The sequence below is a fragment of the Megalobrama amblycephala genome, linkage group LG11, assembly GCF_018812025.1.
Source record: "Megalobrama amblycephala isolate DHTTF-2021 linkage group LG11, ASM1881202v1, whole genome shotgun sequence".
Taxonomy (NCBI): Eukaryota; Metazoa; Chordata; class Actinopteri; order Cypriniformes; family Xenocyprididae; genus Megalobrama; species Megalobrama amblycephala.
The window spans coordinates 25,474,317-25,499,957 of record NC_063054.1 but is presented as its reverse complement, the minus strand read 5'-3'; the positions used below and the strand labels follow the sequence as shown (position 1 = coordinate 25,499,957).

The window sequence follows — 25,641 nt, the reverse complement described above, 5'->3', positions numbered from 1 at the left end:
ATATTATTTTTATTTATCTCACTTATACTTTATTTATAAAAGTGTTGCATCCATACTTTAAAATGAAAAGTAATAGGCCTACAATAGTTATGAATAAATTATGTTTTAGGCTATGCATGTCTACTATAATGTAATGGAATACATTTTAAACGCGGTTCATTTTGACTGGCTGCAGTGTCCAACAAACATGCTTTTTGACATTGAGTGGTGTCACATGCTGTTAAGTTATTTCTGCGTCTTGCAGCACGTCAGCGGCTGTCATTCCATGATCATGTAGTGCGCTCAACTAACTTTTGAAAAATCTTTTCTAGGCACAAGACCACAGGACAAAACGGACGAGTGAGCCTCAGACGTCACGCCCCCAGTGACTGCCCGCACTTTGGTTCTGCATTCACTGAACGTCTGATAGGCTACTGGAGTCTGGCTACGTGATAGAGGACTGACGGGTGTGGAAATATTTTTTAGTAAAATCTATACGTAATTTTCACTCAGTTAATGTTAAAATATTTTTTCTTATTTTACTCTGTTTATACCATCACAGTTTAAAACACGTAATATATATATATATATATATATATATATATATATCATAATTCGTTTTTGATTAACCATAATTTAAGAATAAAAAGTCGTGATAAAACGATTTTATTATATTATTGCTGCTCTGTAAATAAGAATAAAAACCGCAGAACACCCATCAAGCCAGACTAGTTTTATAAGATTTGCTTTGCATCAAATCGGACATGACTTTTATTTTGACAATTAAACTCTTGCCATACGAGTCTAAACGCGTCTGCACACCAAATTCGTCAGTACACGTTACGCCTAAAAGAGTATTTAACTGTTAGGCCTACTTTATCCCGCTGTCTTACTATGTACCGTTTTTGAAATTAAATGCTGAGGTACTGAAGTATCATTTACTCTTTGGAAGACGGACAGTCAAGCCTATAACTGAAGTTGGAGTTTGACTCCAGTCGAGTGTTGATTTTTTTTGGATTAAACACAGTCCGGTCAAAGCTCTACTGCTCGTTGTCCATACTGCTTACTTTGACCGAATTGAATCGGCGAGATTTCAGACAGCAGGATCTAACTGTACCGGACAGAGACATGTGGAAATGGGTTTCTCATGAACTCTTGGGTCTTTATGTGCATTTTAAGATCCGGACCAGGCTATAAGTGTGGATTTGGGATTGAACCTCGACCATGGGCTCTCTAAAAGCTTTGCAGGACTGGTGCAGGAACCAGTGTGAAAGTTACAATGATGTGAACATTACAAACATGTCTTCATCCTTCAGAGATGGACTGGCCTTCTGTGCCATCATCCACAGACACAGACCTGATCTCATGTGAGCATCTTATTGACACTCCATCTTTCATTTGTTTGTATTTTCTCTGAAGATGACATACCTCCTGAAATATCATCATCTTAAATAAGAAAGGGTATCTTTAACAGATGGAAACATTGTTTCCTTATATGATTTATGGAGATGTAGCTTGTATTGTGCTATTGTTAGGTGTGACTTGAAATAAACAGGAAGTGACACGCTGTCTGGTTCACATTAGGAATAGTTCAACCAAAGTGGAAATTTTGTCATCATGCCATTACAAACTGATTTTCTTTCTTCTGTGAAACAAAAAAAGTATGTTTAGTTGGTTTTGTGCAATACAGTGACATTTATCGTGGTGCAAAAGTTGTTGCTTAAAATTAAAACAGTTAAGTAAAATTAAAAGATTAGGTCTACTACTACAATCAACATAATGAATGAATTTAAACCATTTTACAGCAAGAGAAAACACTGCTGCTGTATAAATGTGTGTTTGAGTGTATATATATAGGTCCACAATGAGGTACAATTTTAAAAACTAAAAAAAAAAACCTTTGTGTTAATTAAACATGTATAATAAAGAGCTTAACATAATTTAATTACTGTTGTTAAATGTTACTTCAACTCGGCAGCAGATAAATACAAAATAATTAATAATAATTAAAAAAATACTGAAGAATGCATAATGTTTACAATCATCAGGTTATTTAGTGTGGCTTTTAAAGAGATTTAATTTACACATCACATCACAGGTAAAAGTAAATTGCATTTGAATTTCACGCCAATTTAATTAAAATAATTTTTGTTACTTTTAGTCAGTCGAATTAGTTTTATCTGTGTTCTAGTGTAATTGTAAATGCTGACAATATCAGCTTTTATATGCAAAATCAGCTTTTAGACAAGAACATTAACATAAGTCACACACAAAAAAAGCCAAATCATTTGTGTTACTTATTGGAGTGAATTAGCATCTATTCCTATATATTTTAAATAAACATTGGGATGTTTGTGATTCATGACTTTGCACTTTTGATATTGCTAAACAAATTTTTGTTTCTTTGTCCCCTAGAGATTTTGACTCCCTCTCAAAAGAAAATGTCTTTGAAAACAACCGTTTGGTGAGTATCACACAAACAGCTGACCAAAAATAATGAGAGAGGGAGGCTATAATAATGACGACTTATACTGTTGATGTGTGTCATTATGCAGAATCAACAGCTAGCTGTTGGTTTTTCAGAACAGCTCTAGAAAGAGGAAGTGGTTGCAGCAAAGCACCTATATGTTTGTCACATGATAGAGTAAATTTACTTGTCATAAATCATCTGTTTAGTCCATTATGACTTTGCATAAACAGTGATGTAAAAGTGTACACTGAATAAAGTCATACTAAAACCTTTTTTTTTTTTTTTTGTACAGATGTCTGTTTATTTTACTGTGTACATATAAATGCATTTTCCTTAAAGTGTTTTAAATGAATTGTTCATAAAACCATTTTAAATGTAAATCGACATTGGCTATGGTTAACTGTAAACTGTTGAACCAGATACTTACACCTAGTGTAGATATTGGTAGATAAGTGTTTTGTTATAACGTCATGTGGTTGTTGCTATTAGTAAAATAGCATTTTGATCACACAAAGCTATTCTGAAAAGCTTTCTAAGCATATGGACAACATCATTATTGGACAAAACATGCTAAATACTTCTAAAACAAGACATTTATGACTGGTGTATGGCTTTGAAAAACTCAGTGTTTTTTTTTTTTTAGCCCAACAGCTTTTTTATTACCGTATTACATTTATTTATTATGACAATATGTGCCATAACAAAGTTTGGTAACACTTTATTTTACAGTGTCCTTGCAAAGATTACATGCAACTAACACTAAACCAAACTTAAAGGTGTCGTAGGACGTGTTCTCAAAATACCCCATAGATTTTTTTTTTATTATTAATTTTTTTAACTGTCTATTTTTGGGCATCATTAAATATGCACCGATTCAGGCTGCGGCCCCTTTAAATTCTCGTGCTCCCCGCCCATGAAGCTCGCGCTTGCCTTAAACAGCATAAACAAAGTTCACACAGCCAATATATACCCTCAAAATGGATCTTTACAAAGTGTTCGTCATGCAGCATGTCTAATCGCGTAAGTATGGTATTTATTTGGATGTTTACATTTGATTCTGAATGAGTTAGATAGTATGCTCCATGGCTAAAGCTAACATTACACACTGTTGGAGAGATTTATAAAGAATTGAAAATGTATAGATTTATAAAGTTGTTTATGAATTATACAGACTGCAAGTGTTTAAAAAATGAAAATAACGACAGTCTCTTGCTTCCGTGAATACAGCAAGAAACGATGGTAACTTTAACCACATTTAACAGTACATTAGCAACATGCTAACGAAACATTTAGAAAGACAATTTACAAATATCACTAAAAATATCTTGATATCATGGATCATGTCAGTTATTATTGCTCCATCTGCCATTTTTCGCTATTGTCCTTGCTTGCTTACCTAGTCTGATGATTCAGCTGTGCACATCCAGACGTCCTGCCCTTGTATAATGCCTTGAACATGAGCTGGTATATGCAAATATTGGGGGCGTACATATTAATGATCCCGACTGTTGCGTAACAGTCGGTGTTATGTTGAAATTCGCCTGTTCTTCGGAGGTCTTTTAAACGAATGAGATTTATATAAGAAGGAGGAAACAATGGTGTTTGAGACTCACTGTATGTCATTTCCATGTACTGAACTCTTGTTATTTAACTATGCCAAGGTAAATTCAATTTTTAATTCTAGGGCACCTTTAATACTATCTCCAACCCTATAGTAAGTACATGTAGTTAATTATTATTACTTGCTACTTAAATGTACACTCTAACAAGGACACCTAAAAATAAAGTGTAACCCAAAGTTTTTTGTGTGTGCCGTTTTTGGTTGTTCATACTCTGCTGTTATGCAACCTTTCTTTTTTCTTTTCAAAGGCATTTGAGGTTGCTGAGAGTGAGTTGGGTATTCCAGCCCTGTTGGATCCGGAAGACATGGTGTCCATGAGAGTGCCTGACAGATTAAGCATCATTACCTATGTATCTCAGTATTATAACTACTTCACCAACAAATCTCAAAGTGAGTACTGAACACCGCAAAAAGATATGCTGACTTGTACCAATATTTTATTTACATACAAGTGAGACAAGTGCATGTCCAAGTGCTCTGTGTGTGCTTACATGACAGTGAAAATGCCCTTAGGGCATTTATTTATTAGGGCAGTTATTGCAACGTTGCCACAAGTAAACCTACTGCTGTTAATGAGAAAACGCATGGGAATTTTATCATCATGCAATTAAGTGGTGGGGTATAATTTTGTCATCATGATGTTTTCAGTTTGAATGACCATAATTAAGCCACAATAATTTTACATTACATATTTTTTTACATATATTTTTGTTACGATAGTCAAGATATTTTTTCGATTATGACTCCTTGTCAAATCTTGTCATGATGTGGACAAGAAACATGTCAGACAACATGTTGCTACCTGACCATTCATCGCTTGCCGTCTTTAACGACATGCCATCGAGTAGGCAGGACTATCGACCGACAGGTGCCGTGAGCATAAACAAACAATAGCTAGCAGCATGCATCATAATGCACGCTGAACATCATAAATGCAGGAGTATTGTTTCACACATGTGACGGAATTTGTCGTGGATGACCAAAAAAAAAATTAAACGCTAGTCTTTCTGTCGTGAAGCATTGCAGACGTGGCATCGTTTGTCGTCCACTATGACACACTACACAAGCTAAAACGATTGAATCTTGCGTCCCGACACCCATTGTCGTTTACGGATCTCCACGACACATTACATTAAGCAAATCGTGGCAAAATCAGGCTAAAATCATGTAGTGTGAATTGGCCTTATCTGATCCAAATATTACAGGTCTTGAAGTCTTGACTAACAAGCTGATGAGTTGAATCAGGTGTGTTTGATTAGGAAGAGTTTGAAAATGTGTAGTTTTGGTGTGCCTCCAGGAACAGGGTTGGGAAACACTGATGTACTGTGTAGATAATTGTCTACTAACCTCGCCCCATTACTTAACCACTTCTCAACAATTTAGAAGTAACACGCAGACAAAGTCACAATAGTCACAATAGTCACAGTGCACAGTCACAATAAGTCTTCCTAGGGCAAATGATCACTTTGCAGGAGGAAAAATAAATCATTGTCCCCAAATTGCGCACACATCTAAAAATTGCCACTTGAAGAAGTGTTATGCAAAATAAAATTAAAAAGTTGCCATTATTTTTAATTGTAAATTTAAATTAAAGTGCATTTTTTGTCCGAATTAAATTTTACAAGATTAAAAACTTCTAGCCAGCTGCATGCAACATATAGGACTACCAGTCTGATTCATGAACAAATTACTTCATTGTATTGATTCTTTTTAATGAATCAAATACTTACAGCACATCCAGTGTGTTTTTTCATTTGCATACAAATGACTTTTATAAACCGATCCAACGTGATTTAGCATTAATGGTTAACTGGGGCATATTTCAGTTATAATGTCAGTTGTAATGACCAATCCATCCATTCTCCAAACCGCTTATCCTCTGTAGTGTCATGAGATTCATGAATTTGAAAAGTTTGCTACAAGTTTGCTCAATCTATGCAGTTTAATTGATATTTAAGAGATACAAATTTCAACACAACCAAACCCTCTGTAGATACCACATTTCTCGTTCAAATCGATGTGAACTAACTGCATTGCTTTCTGCAACATATTTCTGTATGCAACAAGTGGATGTGATGTCACAGACACAGGACACCGCAAGTGTGACTGAAATTTCGAGTCTGACTGAAGTCTTACATTGCATTAAACAGCCTAAATGGAAAGGGGACTTTATAAGTTTGTAAGTACACCAAAAAGAGATCTAAGGCCACTTGGACAATGAAAAACAGAAAGAACTAGGGTCTTTTCCACTCTGTTTATTTTTTAGACTGTTTTAAAAAGTCAGAATTTTAGTTATTTTAAAGAGAAATCTAGATTTGTGATTAAATAAAATAAATAAATAAAATAAGTGATGATAAATAAAATAAGTGATTTTTATGCTGGAAAAATACAAATTGGGCTGATTATTCTCCACCCACTGTGCCTGTTGGCCAAAAAATATCTCACCCTGATTGTATTGAATAAGAATTTTCCGATAATTTAACATGGCGTGGTTGAAATTGGTTATGCCACACTAACCATTGGGTGGTGCAAGCAAACAAACCAGCTTTGCTGTTTGCACAAATAACTCATCCATGCTGCACAGATTTTATGTCTAGGTGTATAAACTTGAGTTGCATTTTAGTAGTTAGTACAGTTAATGTAGAAAAAATGCTGGACGCATGCTACTGAATAACCTGTTTTTATCCTCTATTCAGCAGTCCCCCCATGCATAAAGATCCCTGGTGGTCCTGGCCACATTAAACCAGCCATAAAGAGACCATTTGCTCCACTAGAGGACCGTGACGCTCAGACTGAGGTAAAGAAGACAGACTTTTTCTTGTTCTATTTCTTTTTTAAATCTTATTCTCTGGGTAGCCGTATACTTAACAATAGTATTTTGTTGGTTCTGTATATATTTATACAGTACAATGTATTAACAAAGTAGAAAAAATAAGCAATGTGGTTCCAAATAGACATCAATGGATCTTACCATCCTTCCTCCTACCTCTCCCTGTTTTTCTACCTTCCATCCTTGTCCTGGAACTTGGTGCTACGCAGTCGGGTGCAGATAGCCAATCAAAACGCAGTACTCTGAGCAGCACCTGTTCAGTATGTGGAAAGCATGTTCACCTGGTTCAGAGGATCCTCATTGATGGCAAACTTTATCATCGGAACTGCTTCAGGTGACTGGTCGACTACCTAGCATCATATCTGCATCAGACGCACAGTTGTTTCTTTTGTCTCTTGATGTAATGCCACCTAGATTTCCTCTCAGGATAATGTTCTAAATTTGGATTCTTGAAACAAGAATAAATTATGGAATTATCTTTTAAAGCTTATAGTGCAAAAAATAACATTAGTCATTCCTTCTGTTGTCATCACTTTTTTGAGTGAGATTTTCTGCTTTAATTTCAGATGTAGGGAATGCAGCAGAACTTTACTGCCTGGATCTTACAAGTTCACAGAGGATCCTGGATCATTAGTTTGCACACACCACTTCACCAGATCTGTCTCCAACAATAAGAATGGTCATTCAGATATGAGTAATCGACTAGTCACATTAACCTCAACAAGCCCAAAAGATACACACAGTAAAAGTTTAGAATCTAAAGCATCACACAGCGATGTTGAGATCACCCAAGAGAGAAAAGAAAAGGAAATAAGTGAAATAGAAGAAGCAGTAAGAGAGGAGTCAGATAGCAGTTCAAATGTCGAGACAGAGCACAGAGAACCGCGTTCTTCTAGTCCACCAAATCCTTTTGATGAATCTGAAGAGGAGGATCAAGACACCCAAAAAGAAGACCAAAAGCTAGCCGATAATGTGGCAAATGGCGACAGGCCAACAACCAAAGTGAAGGGTACAGCAGCAGAGGGTCGACCAGTACCAGCGCCTAGAAGGGTATTTGAGGCCACCCCTGCCCCTCGCCCTGTCCCGAGGCAACGCCCACCCAGACCCTCTGAAAATCCTACTGTCAGTGGTGAGCAAAAACGTCTAACATAAAATTGGCCACAATTTCATGAGTTATTTACATGTTTTACATCTGTAAAATGTTTTCATCTGTTAATTGTGAAACTAGAAGCTGCTGACATTCAAATTTCTCAAGTTCCTGTGCCAAGAGAAAGATTGCACTCACCTGTCCGGTAAGATAATTCCTGACATTTCCTCTGCTATATCTCTTATTGTGCACTTGTGTCTTTGATTGTTGTTCAGGTTTTGTTTCTTTTTCATGTACACTACCGTCGAAAAGTTTGTTTGTATCGAAATCAATCAAAAATACAGTAAAAACAGTAATTGTGAAACTTTATTACAATTTAAAAGAACTTGTTTATATTTTAATACATTTTAAAATGTAATTGGTTTATTCCTGTGATGCCAAAGCTGAATTTTCAGAAATCATTACTTGAATCATTACTGTGCTGATATGGTGCTCAGTTATTAATAATAGTTCCTATTATTATCAATGTAGAAAAGAGTTTTGCTGATTAATATATTTGTGAAAACTGTGATACATTATTTTTCTTTGATGAATAGAAAATAAAACAAATGGCATTTATTTGAAATAGAAATCATGTGTAACTTTATAAATGTCTTTACTGTCACATTTGAGCAATTTAATGCAGCATTGCTGAATAAAAGTATGCATCTCTTTCTTTCTTAAATCGTACTTATCCCCACAATTTTGAATGGTAGTGTATCACAGTTTCCACAAAAATGCATCCTTGATGAGCATAAGAGACTTCTTTTAAAAACATTAATAGAACTTAGTGATTTCCTGAGTGATTTACACTCAGTGGTTGTAATGCATTAATTTCCCAGCTCTAGCAAGGCGAGTGACACTCCTAAACCAAAAGACCCACCCTGGCTGGCACTGGTGCAGTCAGAAACAAAGAAGAAACCAGCACCTCGCCCACCCACAGGTATAGCCCCTCCCTGCACTGGTTCATCTCCTTCCCTAAAAGAGGAGGGATCAAGACCATCCACTCCTCCAAATCCCTTTGAAGATGAGAAGGAAGAGGAGCCAGAAACAGGTCTTGAAGATCCCCCTGGTCCTGTAGTGGCTAGTCATCCCTGGTATAGCATCACTCAGGCTGCTGAAGTCGCAGGTGGGAACACAAGAAGACAAAGTCCCGCCCCTTCAGAAAGTCCTGTTAGTGTCAGAAGAAAGAAGAGACCAGCACCCAAAGCTCCAAATTCTTCTACTTCAGGTTAGTTTCTTACAGTGTCTTGACACCATACATTTTGCTTTACAGGCAAGACTGAATTTTAATTGTAGCCATGTCTAATAAACCAAACACTTTGCCATGCTTGTCATAGTGAGCTGATGCTACAACAGTGGTTCTTAAACTTTTTGTCTCAAAATAGGTTTATGGTATTTCTGATTTAATATGACAGTAGATTAAAAAAACTAATTAAAGGGATAGTTCACTCAAAAATGAAAATTCTGTCATAATTTACTCACCCTCAAGTTGTTCCGACCTGTATGAATTTCTTTCTTCTGCTGAATACAAAAGAAGATATTTTGAAGTATATGGGTAACCAAACAGTTGATGGTCCCCATTAAGGCTTTTCACACTGTGCTTAATCCCAGGTTATTGTCGTTCCAAACACCGCTTTTAACCCTGAGTAAAGGAACATTTCTCACTTGTAATTTAGAAGCGGGGTTAGCATCGCTTTTTACCCGGGTTTATGAAACCCTGCTCTGGAGCAGGGTTAGTACTGCTTTTGCGGTGTTAACCCTGCATTGTGGTGTTTCACAGAAACACTGTGCATTGTATATAAACAGTAAATTCAGCGTTTGAGAGGAAAAATGTCAAATGCTGATAGAAAATGTGACAATTTGAGTGTAGACCGTTTCATTCTTGCCTTTTATATAGTCCAAAATGTCCATTCAGTATAAACTCAGTAGTACAGTTGACAATACAGGATATGCAATGCTAGAGCTATGTAGGTCACGTGCTGCATTTATCCAATCAATGAGACTGACTCTGCAAATATGCAAATAAGAACGTTAACCCAGGGTTTAGGAATGTACAATGTGAAATGTCAGCTTATGAATACCCAGGATAAATTGGTAACCCGGGTAAATTATAAGCAGCATGAAAGGTAAAGTAAGATAACCCAGGATTCCATTTAGAATGACCCAGGGTTAACTATTTCAAGTGTGAAAAGTTGACTTCCATAGTATGAAAAAAAAAAAAAAAAAAAACATACTATGGAAGTCAGTGGGGCAACTGTTTGGTTACTGACATTCTTCAAAATATCATCTTTTGCGTTCAGCAGAAGAAAGAAAATTCATACAGGTTTGGAACAACTTGAGGATTTTCATTTGTTTTTTTTTGTTAACTATCCCTTTAACAGGTATTATAGTATTTATATATTAAAATTAACCAACCATGATTCATTTAGTGATTCCTGAAGTTCTTCTTCAATAAAAACAATAGTTATTGAAGGGTAAAAATAAGAAAAATTATAGTTTTCATGCAGTGACACTATAGTGCCATATTGCAGCCCACAGAAATATAGTATTAAAGGGATAGTTCACTCAAAATGAAAATTCTGTCATCATTTACTCACCCTCAAGTGATTCCAAACCTGTATGAATTTCTTTCTTCTGCTGAACACAAAGAAATATATTTGGAAGAATGTCAGTAACCAAACAGATCTCTCCTCATATTGACTAATGACTACCATAGTAGGAAAATAAATAAATACTATGTTAGTCAATGAGGGGCAGTATCTGTTTGGTTACTGACATTCTTCCAAATATCTTCCTTTGTGTTCAGCAGAACAAAGAAATTCATACAGGTTTGGAACTTGAGGGTGAATAAATGATGACAATTTTCATTTTTAGCTGAACTATCCCTTTAAGCATTTTAATTTTAGAATATTTTAATATACAACTATACTTTTAAGTCATCTTGTGACCACCCCCCCCCCCCCCCACACACACACACAAAAATGTTTGCTGAGGCCCCGCCCCCTTGTGGGATCTGGCCCCTGTTTGAGAACCACTTTGTTACATGATATTGAAGTTGTCTAACTACTCATGTCTGTATTTTCTGTTATATATCTTTTTCCTGGGTTGTCTCTTTAATGCTGTTCTTTAGCTTTTCCTTCATCTCAGACTTCCTCTCCTGCTTCTTCTCTAGCTCTGAGCACAGAGAGCCTTTCCTCCTCTTCCTCAGACTACAGTGCAGTCCCCCAGCAACCTGCTGCTAACGAACAGGACCATTTGTTCACCAAGAGTGTGTCTGAACCATCAATCAACACTCCTACTTCTGCCCTGTCCCCAACAACTGAGCTTCAGCCTCACTGTTCTCCAAACCTGTCTCCTCCACCACCACCTACCAATACCAGCTCAGCACCCGCCACCCCACAAACCAATCGCAGCATGAGAACACCTCCATCCTGCCTCTCTGCAGGACTAAAACTTTCACCCTCTTCACAGACACCCAGCACTCCAGGCAAGGTTAGATTTACTGTCAAGACTGTACACTGCTGTTCAAAAGTTTCAAATCAATCAAGACATTTTTGTGTTCTTGAAACAAAACTTAACATAGTGTACTTGATCACAAATATAGTCAATTAAAATGATCAGTTATTCCGTTTATACCAGTTACCACATCAAGAATTTTTTTTTTTTGTCCCAAAAATGCAGCTCTTATGTGTAGAGCCACTTTCTTATGCCACAGATTCAACATCCGAAAAATGATTATTACTAATACAAAAGCATTGAAAGTGGTACATTAGAACTAATAACGCACACTTGGCTTGTTTTTATGCAGTTATTGGACAGTGGCTAAGATAGGAAGTGTAATTTACCTTTGTTTGTTGTGACTCTCTAAAGTGTTGGCCAGTGATGACACTTTTAACTGCTTTAAAATTAGCTGAGAAATGTAAAAGATTTTTAGTAGCAAAAATATTTCATTAAGAAATGGGGCAGTACAGAAAACAAGGGTGTGTCAGATTTGATTACAACTTTTCACATCTTTGATCCAAGAAATCCTCCTGAATGCAGGAGCTTTCCTTTCTTAATTCTTTGTTTTATGCTCTCTCATCATTGTCATCTTCAGCGCACTTGTAAAGAGAATCCATTTAATCGGAAGACGACCACCTCTGTCAGCTCTTTTGTACCCAGACCCCCGAGAGGGCCACGTCCTGCAAGACCTCCTGCTCCTGGACATGGATTTCCTCTCATTAAACGCAAAGTGAGGCACAAGAGACATCCTCTTGCTTTTTTTTGTAGTTTAGCATCATGAATTTGTTGGGATTTTGTTTTGACTATTTTAAGAAAGGAATCACTGTATAACTGTGGCATATATAATTTATAATTACTTGTCCTGTCATCGTATTTGGTAGGTTCAGTCAGACCAATATATCCCAGTAGAAGATATCCATGTTGAGATGAGTGATCTGGAGAAACGGTTGGATGAACTGGAGCAGAGAGGGGTGGATCTGGAGAAGAGCTTACGAGAATGTTCAAATGGTAAGAGAATTGTGATTTGTCCATGGTGTATTATTGAATTCTTTGTCGGTGTACTTATTACCATCTTTCATACTGTGAACAGTAACTGCACTCAGCCAGGTTATGTAAAGGTTTCTTACTTGTAGCTCACCTAAAGAGAGAAGCAGTTTGTGTGGTTTATAGAGGCTGATCAGCTTGAGACTGAGCCCCAGACTAAGAACTTAAAACTTGGGCTACTCTTCATAAAAATCCACTCTGTTCTGGCTGTGTTTTTATTGATTTTATTTTCTGTATTTTATTTTCTGATTTTATTTTCTGTATTTCAGATGATGAGGAGGAACATCTACTTGTTGACTGGTTCACTTTGATTCATGAGAAGCACTTACTGGTACGGAGAGAGGCTGAGCTGGTCTACACGTAAGTGCACTGTTGGCATTTATTTAATTTGCTACAACATCAATAATATGCTACATTAACATACTATAGCACAGTGGCTCTTAATTTTTTTCAGTGTGAGGCCACCCTTGTATGTCATGTATGTCATGGTATCCATTAGCAAATTGTATGATGCAAAAATCTCCAATTTACATTTATAACTGAATAGTACACATATCATTAAAATTAACCTATACAATGCTAGAAAATCAATTTAACAACACTATGCACACAGTTAGACCTAGAGAGAAGGGTGAGAATGTCTTTCTTTGCAGAACCTTTTTCTGGAAAAAAAGGTTTTCTGGAAACTTTTTCTGTTTCAACAAATGAGAAATCCCTTTTGCACTAGGCTCCTCTATTATTTAATTTTTTTAACTAAGAGACTATCTTCTCTTAAACACTTAGATGCTCTCAAATGTTCTGTCAGTGTATATTTAGCAATGTATCTGATGTCTCTGTTCAGTGACATTTCAGCTAAGACTTTTCAGTCGCCTTATTAATACAAGCTAGTCAAAGCTAATCAAAAACTTTTGAACTCTCACTGCACACGATTGAAGCAGCAACACACTGCTGGTTGGGAGATTTATGTAAATTTATTTACTACTGTGATGTAAATTTGATCTTCATCCTCATGTACATAAGATTCCATGATGATCAAGTTTGTAATGACTCTCAATTTCCATCTATCAAAACAACTTGATACATTTTTCACAGTGTGAAACAGACATTAGAATGCAGGATAGCACTGAAATTGCCAGTAAGGTGATGAAGTGCTGACTTCAGTACCTTGCTATGGCAGCGGTTCTTAAAGTTCCTGTCCACAGAGCTGTCAATATAATAATAATAATAATAATAATGTAACACCTTGGAAGATGGAAGTTTGGGTAGAGTTAAATATGAAACGAGAACAAATCTGTGTCTGATGATTGTCTGGATTTTAGAGCTAAGCAGCAGAACCTGGAAGAGAGGCAGGCCGATGTGGAATATGAGCTTAGATGCTTACTTAACAAGCCAGGTATGAAACAATGTGAAAACAGTGAGATTGATTGACCTCTCCTTGTCACTAAATCCTCCTCCTTTCTCCAAATAACTACATTCCTTTTTCTATCCCTCCTTTATCTCTGTCCCGACTGCTTACGTCTCTGATAGAGAAAGAATGGACGGAAGAAGACAAAGACAGGGAAAAGCAATTGATGGCAGAACTTGTCACTATAATTGAGCAGAGGAACCAGATTGTTAACAACATGGATATGGACAGACAGAGGTAATCGGTCAATGCACATAAACTCTGATTCAGACTGAACCTGAGCTTAAAGGGTTAGTTCACCCAAAAATGTAAATTATGTCATTAATGACTCACCCTCATGTCGTTCCAAACCTGTAAGACCTCCTTTCATCTTCGGAACACAGTTTAAGATATTTTAGATTTAGTCAGAGAGATTTCTGTCCATCCATTGAAAGTGTTTGTACGGTAGACTGTCCATGTCCAGAAACGTAATAAAAACGTTATCAAAGTAGTCCATGTGACATCAGTGGGTTAGTTAGAAGATTTTGAAGCATCTAAAATACATTTTGGTCCAAAAATAACAAAAACTACGACTTTATTCAGCATTGTATTCTCTTCCGGAATCCTTTCCATTGAATTGATTCCATTGAATTGATTCCACTGAATTGATTCCATTGAATCCTTTCATCTGTCGGCGTTGGTAATGCACTTGGCGATTAAGACATCCGCGACATGCACACTTACGCACCATTTTAAAAAATATAGCAATACCAAAATACAAACAATGTAGAATAGCTTGAATACAGCGTGCGTCTCCCTCAGACTGTAAACGAAGCTCGGGCGCACCGGATAACACGTCAGCAGCGTCACTGAGAGAGTCGTGAACCCGGATGAACAACAGACCCGGAAGAGAATACAATGCTGAATAAAGTCGTAGTTTTTGTTATTTTTGGACCAAAATGTATTTTCGATGCTTCAAAAATTTCTAACTAACCCACTGATGTCACATGGACTACTTTGATGACGTTGTTATTATCTTTCTGGACATGGAGAGTATACCGTACATACACTTTCAATGAAGGGACAGAAAGCTCTCAGACTAAATCTAAAATATCTTAAACTGTGTTTCGAAGATGAAAGGAGGTCTTACGGGTTTGGAACGACATGAGGGTGAGTCATTAATGACATAATTTTCATTTTTGGGTGAACTAACCCTTTTCTTAGCTGTTTTTCTGTAAATTTCATATGAAATAGAAAGTTACTTTGTTATTAGTATCAAGTTTGCATGCTGTTTTGAGGAGTTCCATAATTTCTTCTTTAGGGAAGAGGAGGAAGACAAACTAGTTGCTGCTATGCTAAAGAAAAAAGGTCAGTTGTATTTCACTTCTCTCTGACTTTCTCACTTTACACCTCATTCATACTAATACATCATGCATTGATTCTTTTTTTTTTTTTTTTGGTCAGAGTTTCATGGACAGGGTGAGCAGAAGAAGAAAGCAGGGAAATTTAAGCCCATGAAGGTTTTGAAACGACTGAGCACCAAGAATGAAGGAGTAAAGGACATCAGTCCCCGGAAAGAGAACAGTTGAAGGATGGACTGACCGACTGACTGAGAGAGTATCTAAAAGATTTATTAAATGTAAAAGATTTACTTATGTCTAATTAATGTTAAATTTATGTTAATGTTAAATTTGCCTTTGAGGTAGTAGCAGCTGAACTGATATACTGCACTACTGCGTATTTAAGAGTAAAAACTTAACAAGTTTTTGACTTAAAAAAAAAATCTCCTGAAAGGCTCAGCCACTATATAATCTTATTATATTATCTGTACAATTTGCAGTAACAGAAAACTGATACTGAATGTGATTGAGAAAATATTGAGAGTCCAAAATAACACATAATTCACAGTTTCACACATAATACCTTTCTTTTAAACTCATTGTAACAGTCAGAGGAAACTCAACAGTTTTTAATCCTAATTTAATCAGGTTCTCTGAGTTTTTATGTATTTCTAATTTGCATAGAGGTACTGCTACTTGTATTTATGTGCACAATGAAGAGTGAAAAAAAAACTGTAGTTGTGAAAATTTTCAGGCCCAATCCAGCCCTTTCATCAATTATTATAGAAGTATTGCTGAGTTGAAAGCAGAAATGAATTACTAATCTTTCAGTTTATAATAGTGCTGGGGAAAATTATATTATGATTTTGTGATCAGTGCTTAAACAACAAATTACATGAATTAAATCCAGATGTTGGAACAAAACATATATTCCCTTTTAATAATCGCTGGGATCAAGTTGTTTATACAAGATGCCAGATAGGACACTCAAGACTAGCACATACATTTTTACTTTCATAAGAAAATTATCCAAAGTGTCCATCTTGCCTGAATCCACTGTCCATTAAACATATTTTACTGGACTGTAACACTTTTTAAGAAAATTGTTTTATTCTGTTGATTCTTTTGAAGAGGTTTTTAACCAAGTAAATCCAAATTTAGTTCTAAGGTTTTTAGAAAAAAATGAATCTTAACTAAGCCTCTCTCGCCTAAACTCATGGCGTTAAGAAAAGAAAAAAAAAAAAGAAAGAAAAAAAAAAATACACATATATATATATATATATATATATATATATATATATATATATATATATATATATATATATATATATATATATATATATATGATTTTGTGAGAAACGGATTCAGAATGGCGTATCAGATTTTTATCTGCCTGGGTCAGGTTGCACCAGCTGTGCCTAAAAAAAAAAAATAATAATAATAATTAGGGCTGCACGATATATCGCATGAGATTGTCACGCGCATTTCGTCAGTAAAGCCGGTTCCCTGATTACCGCTAAATCGCCATCACCTGCTTTCAAATGGAGCGGCATTTAATAGACAGAGCCGTAGATCACTGAAAAGCCACGCAATATCGTGTTCATATCGCAGATGAATCGCCTTCGATAATGAACGCGATATTGCGTGGCTTTTCAGTGAACTACGGCTCTGTCTATTAAATGCCGCTCCATTTGAAAGCAGGTGATGGCGATTTAGCGGTAATCAGGGAACCGGCTTTACTGACGAAATGCGCGTGACAATCTCATGCGATATATCGTGCAGCCCTAATAATAATTAGTTGTAAATAGGCACTATTTGCATGGTATTAAATATTTGAGCATTGCAACATTAAATGTAACTGTACATTTGTTTGTAATTTTTAGTACACTAAAATGTGTGAAAGCCTCCAACCAGGAGTAACAATTGGAACAAAATAGCAGATTGATTGAATTGCATCAATAAGCTCATGTTTTATCTGACATAATGCAATCCTTTAGACATATAAGATTGTTGATGTTTACGTTTGTTTACACTTTTAAAAAATAAATAAATTACTTGGCGCTCTCCAACATGAACCTGATTTAAACAGCGCACCTCTGTGTGTATCACTCTGTGCCAAAATAAAAGTCATTTGTGTTTTTTTTTTGTTTTTTTTGTTTTTTTGTTTTTTTGCATTAGTATTTATTTATCGCTTCTTATTAATTTGTTATTTGTATTTACAAATTTTTATTTTGTTATAATATTATTTACGTAAAAACAAAAACAAAAAAAATTGTATTTCAATAGAAACAACTTTACCATTAGTTACTTAGGACAAAAGAAGTTAGACTCCACTTAAAGATGATAAACTGATATGCACTATTGGAACATTGAAAGTAATTTTCATATTGTGTGACTATGCATTACTTTACGACTAGCTTACGACTTACTGTCTCCATGCTTTCAGAACAAAATTACAAAAAGTACAGGGTTAGTTACAAACTAACTAGTAGTTACTAAGCCTCTAGTGTGAAATTTATGTTCCAATTTCAGTAAGAACTTACTAACAGCTGGTGCAACCCTACCCCGGACAACATTTTTATATACACATTAATTTTAGTAGTATGATTAATACTGATTCATAGACTGACTGGCTAAAAAAAAGTATTTTGTGGGTCAGCCTTTAGATTTGATTACAGCCTACATTCGTCATGGCATTGTTTCGACAACATTATACAACATCACAACATTTATTTCCATTAAGAAATGCATTAATTTTTGGCTGAGGTTGTGTATTGACAGTCAAAACACTGTACACCCTCTACTCCAGCACATCCCAAAGGCTTTCAATGAGGTTAAGGTCAGGACTCTGTGCTGGCCACTTCATTTGTGAAAATGATTCCTCATGCTCCCTGAACCACTCTTTCACAGTTTGAGCCCAATAATTATTGCCATTGTCATCCTGGAATATAGATACATCTTCCGACATGGTTGTTTAAGAAATGAAAAGCTACACCGCATCAGTTACGAGTTATATATTGAAATATACATATTGAAATATACATATTGAAATATATCGATCACTGCAATAATGATCTAATCCTAGATGTTTTTGGTCAGGCACTGTATTTAGTATGATTAATATTTAACAGATTAATATTGAAATAATTAACATTGCAATGATTGTTAAAAGATATTGTTATAACACTAAATTTTAATGGTAATTACTGACAGAATACTAGTTCTTAGCAGAAATTCAGAAACATGTTTTGGATTTCAGTGCAAATTTTAGGTCAACGTACTATACCTACCTAAAGTGTAAGAAATCATCAAACTTGTACCTAATGACCCTCTGAAATGTCATTAAGTTTGTTACATAGTGACCAGACAGCTGTGCACCAAGAAGTATCGATGACAGAAAAATGTTCAAATGAGAGAGAACATTAAAATGAGTCTAAACCCTTTTAATAAAAGAACAAAAAAAGACTGTAACTCACATAAACGGTAACTGTAGGCACGTTTTTGATGTTATACAATAATAGATGTTCCTTACTCTTTAAAGACTCTGACATGAAGAGATTATGCAATATTAAGTTTTAGTTCATTTTAATTTTTTTTACTGTAGAATGTCGCATGCTGTGTGTTGGGCCTTAATCTCTGTAAACCCAAGTAGGAGTGTATTTCTGAAGGAGTGCCTTTAATCTGTTTAAGTTATGTATATGTCCTCTCATTGGTTGTTGAGTGTCTTTAAATATTTTGTTGACATTTTAGTTTGTGTCTCATCTGCAAGTATTTGAGTGTTTGTGTATTTATCAGATTTCAGTATTGTTTGTTTGTTTAGAGTGTACCTGATCAACTCCAAGGGCTTTTTGTTGTCTCTAAAACAGTCAGTGCTTTTAGGATGGTGGACATCAAAAATAAAATTACTTCATGAAACCAAAACCTTCCAAAGTTTTAATGCTCATATTTGTCTAACACTACCCTATGTTATCACCTTCTCTTTCTCCATCCCTCTATTTGCTTTGTAGTTCCTCTTTTTCGTTTAGATTGAGGGTCCTTAGTTCTTCACTGCGTTTCCTGTCAATCTCTTCAAGTTCACAGATTTTCTGGTAGAAAATATAATACAATTGATATTATGTCTGCATCCACTAGACATTTTAGAACAAAGTAGCTTTAGTTTAAGACTAAGAAAAAGCTAAGAGCTAACACACAAAAATGTAAAGATACATAAAAAAATGTGATTAAAAAACAGGACATTTCACTCTGGTCCCATAAAACATTAATATATAACTTCTTAATTTCTCAGGTTTTTAGACTGAAACTGTGGGAGGAGTTGCATTTAAAAACTGATGATGGCTGGTGACGTTTCATGATAGTATTGGCTGTTAAGAGCTTATGTATTTGTATCTTCACCTGGGAAATCTCTGTGTTGATGAGGTGTTGATATTGGTGACCTTTTCCCAATGCCATCATCTCCTCTAAAAACTGCCTCCTGTCTTCAATCTCATCCAGAACTGTTGGTAGGAAATGACATTTAATAATAGTTTTCATGTTACCATGAGATGCTGATACTACTGAGCTTATTTAATTACCTTATCAAGGTAATTAAAGTGTCTCCCTCTAAATTATGATTAATAAATAGAAATAAAAATGTAAATAACTACAATAAAAAAAAAAAATCAATACGCAATCAGTATGATTGAAATATTCATATATTCAGATCACTAAGACTAGATGAATTCTAATGAACAGAAACTGCCTATCTCACCCTCTTGGAATCTGTCTATCTCTTGCTCTCTTCTTTCTGTGAAGTCTCTTTGGGAGTGAGTTGTCCCAGCATCCTTTTGACCAGTAGAAAGAACATTTTGTAGCCTTCTCTTCTCTTTCTCTAGATCCCCTAGAAAGAGAGAAGAATCAGCAGAGGAGGATGGAAAGGCACAGGTTGGATGAATTCATATAGGCCTAAATATGTTCTGTATACAGACATTAAAGTACACTTGATAGCTCACACTGATGATGACCATGGATACTGTATTGCAAACCAAAACAAAGACTATCTTTATAGTTCTTAATTATACAAGGGTGACATTAAAAAGCATGAAGTTCGATCCCTATTACAAACATGAATTTCCTTAAATGGTTACAAATTGCTACTAAATTTAGTAATTTATTTATTTTGGGCTCCTAAGTTTGTCACACTGAACTGCTGTGGCAGAGCTCAATTCCTAACCACAGACAGGAAAAGCAATAATAAGGAAAATGGCAAATAATAAATCAATGAACCTCTCACCTAAGATAGTAAGCATAAGACTTGCTTAAGAATCCTGCATATTAAAAAAAGCTTCAAAAGAGATCAAAACATTTATTAGCTATGTTTTTTTTTTTTTTTATTCTTAGTCACTTATTTTAAAATCTGTTGGTATTGCATTCACTGTTTTATGTAAGCCTGATGAAGGTGAATGACCGAATATATTTTACCAGCATACTGGTAAAGTAGGGCTCTATATCAAGTTGTTTAAGAATAGTTAATTTCTGTAATAATTGAAATAATAAGTGACAGTGAAATTCAGTTCAATGCAAATGTGTGTTTACACGAGTAGTGTAGAACACAGTGCTGCATATACATGCAATGAAATGCATTTCAAAATCTAATAGCAAAAAATGACAGCAGCAAGGAAGACTAAAGAACAAAAGAACAGAAGGAAGATTAAAGGGGACCTATAATGCCCCTTTTACAAGATGTAATATAAGTCTCTGGTGTCCCCAGAATGTGTCTGTGAAGTTTCAGCTCAAAATACCCCACAGACAATTTATTGCTTGTCAAATTTGCCCCTTTTTGGGTGCAAGCAAAAACACGCCGTTTTTGTGTGTGGCCTGCTTCAAGTATGGTTCTCTGCGGCTGCAGTGGACATCCAACTCCGCCCACATACACGTGTGACGTCAGAAGCCACGCCTGTGCCCAATACGTCACATTATGACTCCCCATAGTACATATTTACATTTACATTTATTCATTTAACATACACTTTTATCCAAAGCAACAAGTTAGGAATACAGCAAGTGCTTTTTCATGAAGTGGCAAATAAACACAATAAGTGCTCACAATACAAGTTTCAGACATTGCTTAGAGTAGCATAAACTAGAATAGGGAGGGATTAAAGGGATAGTTCATCCAAAAATGAAAATTGTCATCATTTACTCACCCTCAAGTTGTTCCAAACCTGCATACATTTTTGCATAAATTCTTTGTTTTGCTGTACACAAAGAAAGATATTTGGAAGAATGTTTGTAACCAAGCAGATCTCACCCCCCATTGACTACCATAGTGGGGGAAAAAAAAATACTATGGTAGTCAATGGGGGTGGGGCGAGATCTGCTTGGTTACAAACATTCTTCCAAATATCTTTCTTTGTTTACAGCAGAACAAAGAATTTTATGCAGGTATGGAACAACAGCCACTTTTCCAGCATTGGGCCGAACGGTTCTCATTGCGTAACCATTCTGTGCCAATCCGGACCAGCTGGTACGGTTACGGTTTCATTTTACACTGTGGGGCTGATAACGGCCACTCTTTGGAATGTAATATAAAAATGTCAGTCATTGCCTTGGTAACACAACGGTTTAGACAACCGTACCGAGAATTCTGGGCCGAGAACGGATTGTAATCGTGCCATGCCGTACCAGGCTCCAGTGGAAACAAAACTGGAACTGTTACTTACCATTCTAAGAACCGTTCTGCCTGACGGTGGAAAAGCGGCTAACTTGAGGGTTAGTAAATGATGACAGAATTTTCATTTTTGGGTGAACTATCCCTATAAGTGAGGATAGATTTTTTTTTATGATGAGGTTAAGTGCTCACAAAAGAGATGCCTTTTCAGCTGTCTTTTGAATGTTGCCAGATGCACTGAATGTTGCCGGATTCTGCATTCCATATCTATGGTAACTCCTCATCCCCGTGTTGCCCCCGGAAACCTGATTTGTTGTATGTTGCTTTCCGATTGAAAGGATTTTTAGGCATAAGGGTAGGTTTTGAATGTATTTCAGTCGTAAGGGTAGGTTTTAGGTGGATTTCAGTGCAGTCTGTCAAAAAGACGAATATAAGAAGCAAATGATAAAGAATTAGGTGTGAGGGTTAAGTCTTCTTGATGCTCAAAGTTAATGATGACGCGTGATTTTCCCCCCAAACCACTTCACCAAAAATCCCGCCCTGCATTAACATTGGTTACAGTGACGGGTAGGTTTTTGGTGTGGGCAATCAGTACTGAGATTGACATGACCAATAAATCGGCTGCAGGGTGGCATTGGCCTGGCTTCTGATGTCACACTTGGATGTGGGCCGGGCTGGATGTCCACCGCTGGCTGCAGCGAGACGCTTCTCGCCCACTTTCCAAAAGAGGGCGGAGCTTTAACAGCTCGCACTTCGGTTGCTCAACAACAAAGCTGGAGAATCTTACAGAGCCAAAATGACAATTGACAGTAACAGTGTTCAGCCTTACATTGTTCAAACCAGTGTTGGACACTGATGGAGAGACTCAGGAAGAAATTACAACTTTTAGCAATTTTAATGGAACTGGATGTTTCTGAATGGTTAGTGGATAAATTTAAAAATAAATTTATGTGGAGTTGATTCAGTTCATCATCGACTAGCATGTGCTGTCATGTTAACCAAATCCAGCGTTTAATTGAGCCTTGTTTGTGAAGCAGTCCGGCGTAAAATGACGGCATGGCAACAACACACTACTACAACAACTTTTCCTCTTCTCTACAGCAGCCCAACATGTCTTTTTGTATCAAAATACTTTAGTGTTTTGTATTTTTGTAGGTTTAAAATACTGTAAAATACTTAAGAAGTCTACATGATGACATCATAAAAATGCAACCTCTGATTGGTGCTTACTCAGTGGTTTGCCCAGACTTGTTGAGTTCAGAACAGATGTTAAGTTTTGGTGTTCGTTTTAGTAGCCTAGGCTAAATAGTTTACCAATTTACATAATGTTCTTGAAAACTATTATACTGAGGAGCAGCCCTCTATATTTATGATTAACAATCAATTGATTAATTAGTTATAAACTAGTTGCTATGAATACAGGAGCCATCAGTTGTCTTCTTATGAATGACTTGTTTGTCATTGGGTCAGTGTTGCTGATGCAAAGTAGGCCCTTTGTTACCAAACATCAAGTAACTAAATTAGGATACAATTATAAGTCATTCGCAAACTGTTAAAATTAAACTGTTGGTTACTTTAAAACTAACCTTCATCCGGGAGATCACAGGGGCATGTGAATATTTGATCTGTTAAATCCACAATATGTAAATGTTTGCCGCTAGAGGTTCCTTATTCAGTCGCTTATCCTTGGTTTTGTGAAATCATGGGATGTGTTGTTTTCACGTCTACAGACAGTGGAAAAGAATCGGGACAGGATTCGGGCAGAAATCATGTTCATGGATGAGATTATTAACGTTACTGTAGAATGAAGCAGAGCAGGGCGAGTGATGTTGGAGCTGAACGAGACCGCTGGAGAGATTGCTAATGAGAGATGAGCGCGACATGTCTTGAGAGCAGCGGAACTTTTATTATGCCACAGTCGCCGCTTCCGCTTTTTTTGGTCTAGCGTATGTGGGGTAATGCGGTTTGTTTATCATATCAGATACATTTGTGTGTTGAAAGTTGTTATAATGCTACTCTATGTGTTCGCTTGGCAGCTGCTATAAGACACTTGTTGCAGACTGCAGTAAGCTAGATCAATATTAGTCATGGTAAAACATGGTACTCGTGGTAAATCAAGAAAACGAGATTTAAACAAGAAGCTATATAACATGATTAGTTTTCAGTCGATGAATGAATCCAAACAGTTGTTTTATTAGACAGATGAGGAATATAATGCATCTTTGGTGTTTCCATGGTTTCTACAAAAAAAAAAAATGCGGGTATGATGTCATTGATAGGCGACGCATGGACACGGCCCATGTCCTGGTTAAAATTGCATATTTCTCTGGATTTCAAACATTCTTGGAAACTTTTCGGATAATGTAAGTACACAAGTCAACAAAATATATAACATTGTTCTAGTGGTTTTTGGATATTTTAATCCAAAAATTCTACATATTGTGTCTTTAACTGGTTTCATATGTCAGATTTATTGCATGACTCGGGCAAAGAAAAGCTGTTGCTATCAAACATTGTTTACTTAATCAACTGAGTCAGTGTAATGGTGAAGGGATCGATCAAATAAATTGATGGAAGGTTTGTGAAGAAATTTCATGCTATCTTGTAAAAGTATTTTTTAGTTTTTTTTTAAATACAAAAATACAGTAGTTTATTTTGATACATGGTGTGGCTGCTGTATTTTGTAGTTTATTTTGATATACTTAAAATTAAGGTATTTGGTATTTTATTTTAAAAAAGTGAAATCATACTCAACCACCCCTTTAGGAAATAAACAAATTTAAAATCAATTTAGTGTGTGGAGACGATGAAACTGGTGATAAAGAATATAATATATGTAAATGTAATTTTTTGCACTCACGTGTTGCACTAGGCTGAAACTGTTCTCTTTTGTAATTATCTCCAGCACTACATCTTTCTGCACTGCGCCTCTGTTGATGACCAATCAATAAGGTCAATCTTGAGACTCTGGGCTCTGGCTGCACTTTTTTCTGCTCAAGTGGGGTAAAGGTTAGTGGAAGAGCGCCCCCATCTGATCAAACAAAAAAAGACAGTGTTAATAGGCATAAAACAGTCAGGACAGTTGTAGGGTATTATAAAATCTGTCACCTGAACTCACTTTTCAGCTGATTATTGATTTGTCTCTGTTGAAAGTCCGTTAGACGAGACTCTTGCATCATTACTACAATGAAACAAAACAAACCCATAGATGGAGCCAAAGACCAGATATAAACAAGATATGCATGATTGTTGGCACGCGCGCACACACACACACACACACACACATTGTATTAATTGTCGTGTCTCTGTTCTGTAGTTAGTGACTCTGGACTCGTTATATTTTGATCCGCTGGCCATCATTCCTGCAAAACAAAAACTCTTTACTTTTCTGCCATAGACAAATAGAGCTGGTATTTTGGATGTCAAATGGTTACTCACCTCACATAAACAAGATTTTGTTTGAAATAAGCAGCAAACGCAAACGCAGCAAAGCGGTTCCTATGGTAACACACGCAAAACATAAGACCAGAGATAATCCAGCAAAGCAGAGACCAGTCTCACAGAGAGCTGAACAAACTCGTGTTTTAGAGTGTTTAGAATTGCTTTCGGGATGACAAATCCAAATGATTTAGATCTGGTTCACTGGTTTAAAAGGCTCCCTATAAACGTTCTCCGTCACTCCGGTGGTTTCGATCCT

At 36.1% G+C, this 25,641-nt stretch overlaps 2 protein-coding genes across 5 annotated transcripts; one reads left to right on the top strand and one right to left on the bottom strand.

The window, feature by feature from the left end:
- The first annotated feature begins 755 nt into the window (after nt 1-755).
- Nucleotides 756-16,386, top strand: micall1a (MICAL-like 1a). 4 transcript variants are annotated; one of them, XM_048206961.1, is made up of 16 exons: nt 756-1,346; nt 2,395-2,443; nt 4,319-4,460; nt 6,767-6,867; nt 7,110-7,234; nt 7,467-8,029; nt 8,132-8,192; nt 8,869-9,257; nt 11,160-11,521; nt 12,126-12,260; nt 12,412-12,538; nt 12,844-12,934; nt 13,894-13,967; nt 14,102-14,216; nt 15,280-15,326; nt 15,423-16,386. In XM_048206961.1, the coding sequence occupies exons 1-16, from the start codon at nt 1,204-1,206 to the stop codon at nt 15,545-15,547; spliced, it is 2,649 nt and encodes an 882-aa protein (XP_048062918.1). In that variant the 5' UTR covers nt 756-1,203; the 3' UTR covers nt 15,548-16,386. The 4 variants fall into 4 exon arrangements, with proteins under 4 accessions (XP_048062918.1, XP_048062917.1, XP_048062916.1 ...); XM_048206960.1 differs by having other exon boundaries at nt 758-1,346; nt 6,770-6,867; nt 8,129-8,192; XM_048206959.1 differs by having other exon boundaries at nt 758-1,346; nt 8,129-8,192.
- Nucleotides 16,387-17,976: 1,590 nt separating this feature from the next.
- Nucleotides 17,977-25,621, bottom strand: lg11h22orf23 (linkage group 11 C22orf23 homolog). The gene is made up of 7 exons (XM_048206957.1): nt 25,383-25,621; nt 25,229-25,306; nt 25,063-25,125; nt 24,805-24,975; nt 20,046-20,174; nt 19,691-19,791; nt 17,977-19,383 (listed from the first exon to the last, which is right to left on the bottom strand). Exons 2-7 carry the CDS (start codon nt 25,302-25,304, stop codon nt 19,291-19,293), a joined length of 633 nt encoding a protein of 210 aa, XP_048062914.1. The 5' UTR covers nt 25,305-25,306; nt 25,383-25,621; the 3' UTR covers nt 17,977-19,290.
- Nucleotides 25,622-25,641: the final 20 nt, after the last annotated feature.

Bases quoted from the DNA above. Each gene is read 5' to 3' on its own strand.
- micall1a (XM_048206959.1), top strand. From the start codon at position 1,204: ATGGGCTCTCTAAAAGCTTTGCAGGACTGGTGCAGGAACCAGTGTGAA. The intron at 8,030-8,128 runs GTGAGCAAAAAC...TTGTGAAACTAG, and splicing joins TGAAAATCCTACTGTCAGTG to AAGCTGCTGACATTCAAATT. The intron at 9,258-11,159 runs GTTAGTTTCTTA...GCTGTTCTTTAG, and splicing joins TCCAAATTCTTCTACTTCAG to CTTTTCCTTCATCTCAGACT.
- lg11h22orf23 (XM_048206957.1), bottom strand. From the start codon at position 25,304: ATGATGGCCAGCGGATCAAAATATAACGAGTCCAGAGTCACTAACTAC. The intron at 24,976-25,062 runs GTGAGTTCAGGT...TTGTTTGATCAG, and splicing joins AATCAATAATCAGCTGAAAA to ATGGGGGCGCTCTTCCACTA. The intron at 20,175-24,804 runs GTGAGTGCAAAA...CTCTCTTTCTAG, and splicing joins GTTTCAGCCTAGTGCAACAC to GGGATCTAGAGAAAGAGAAG.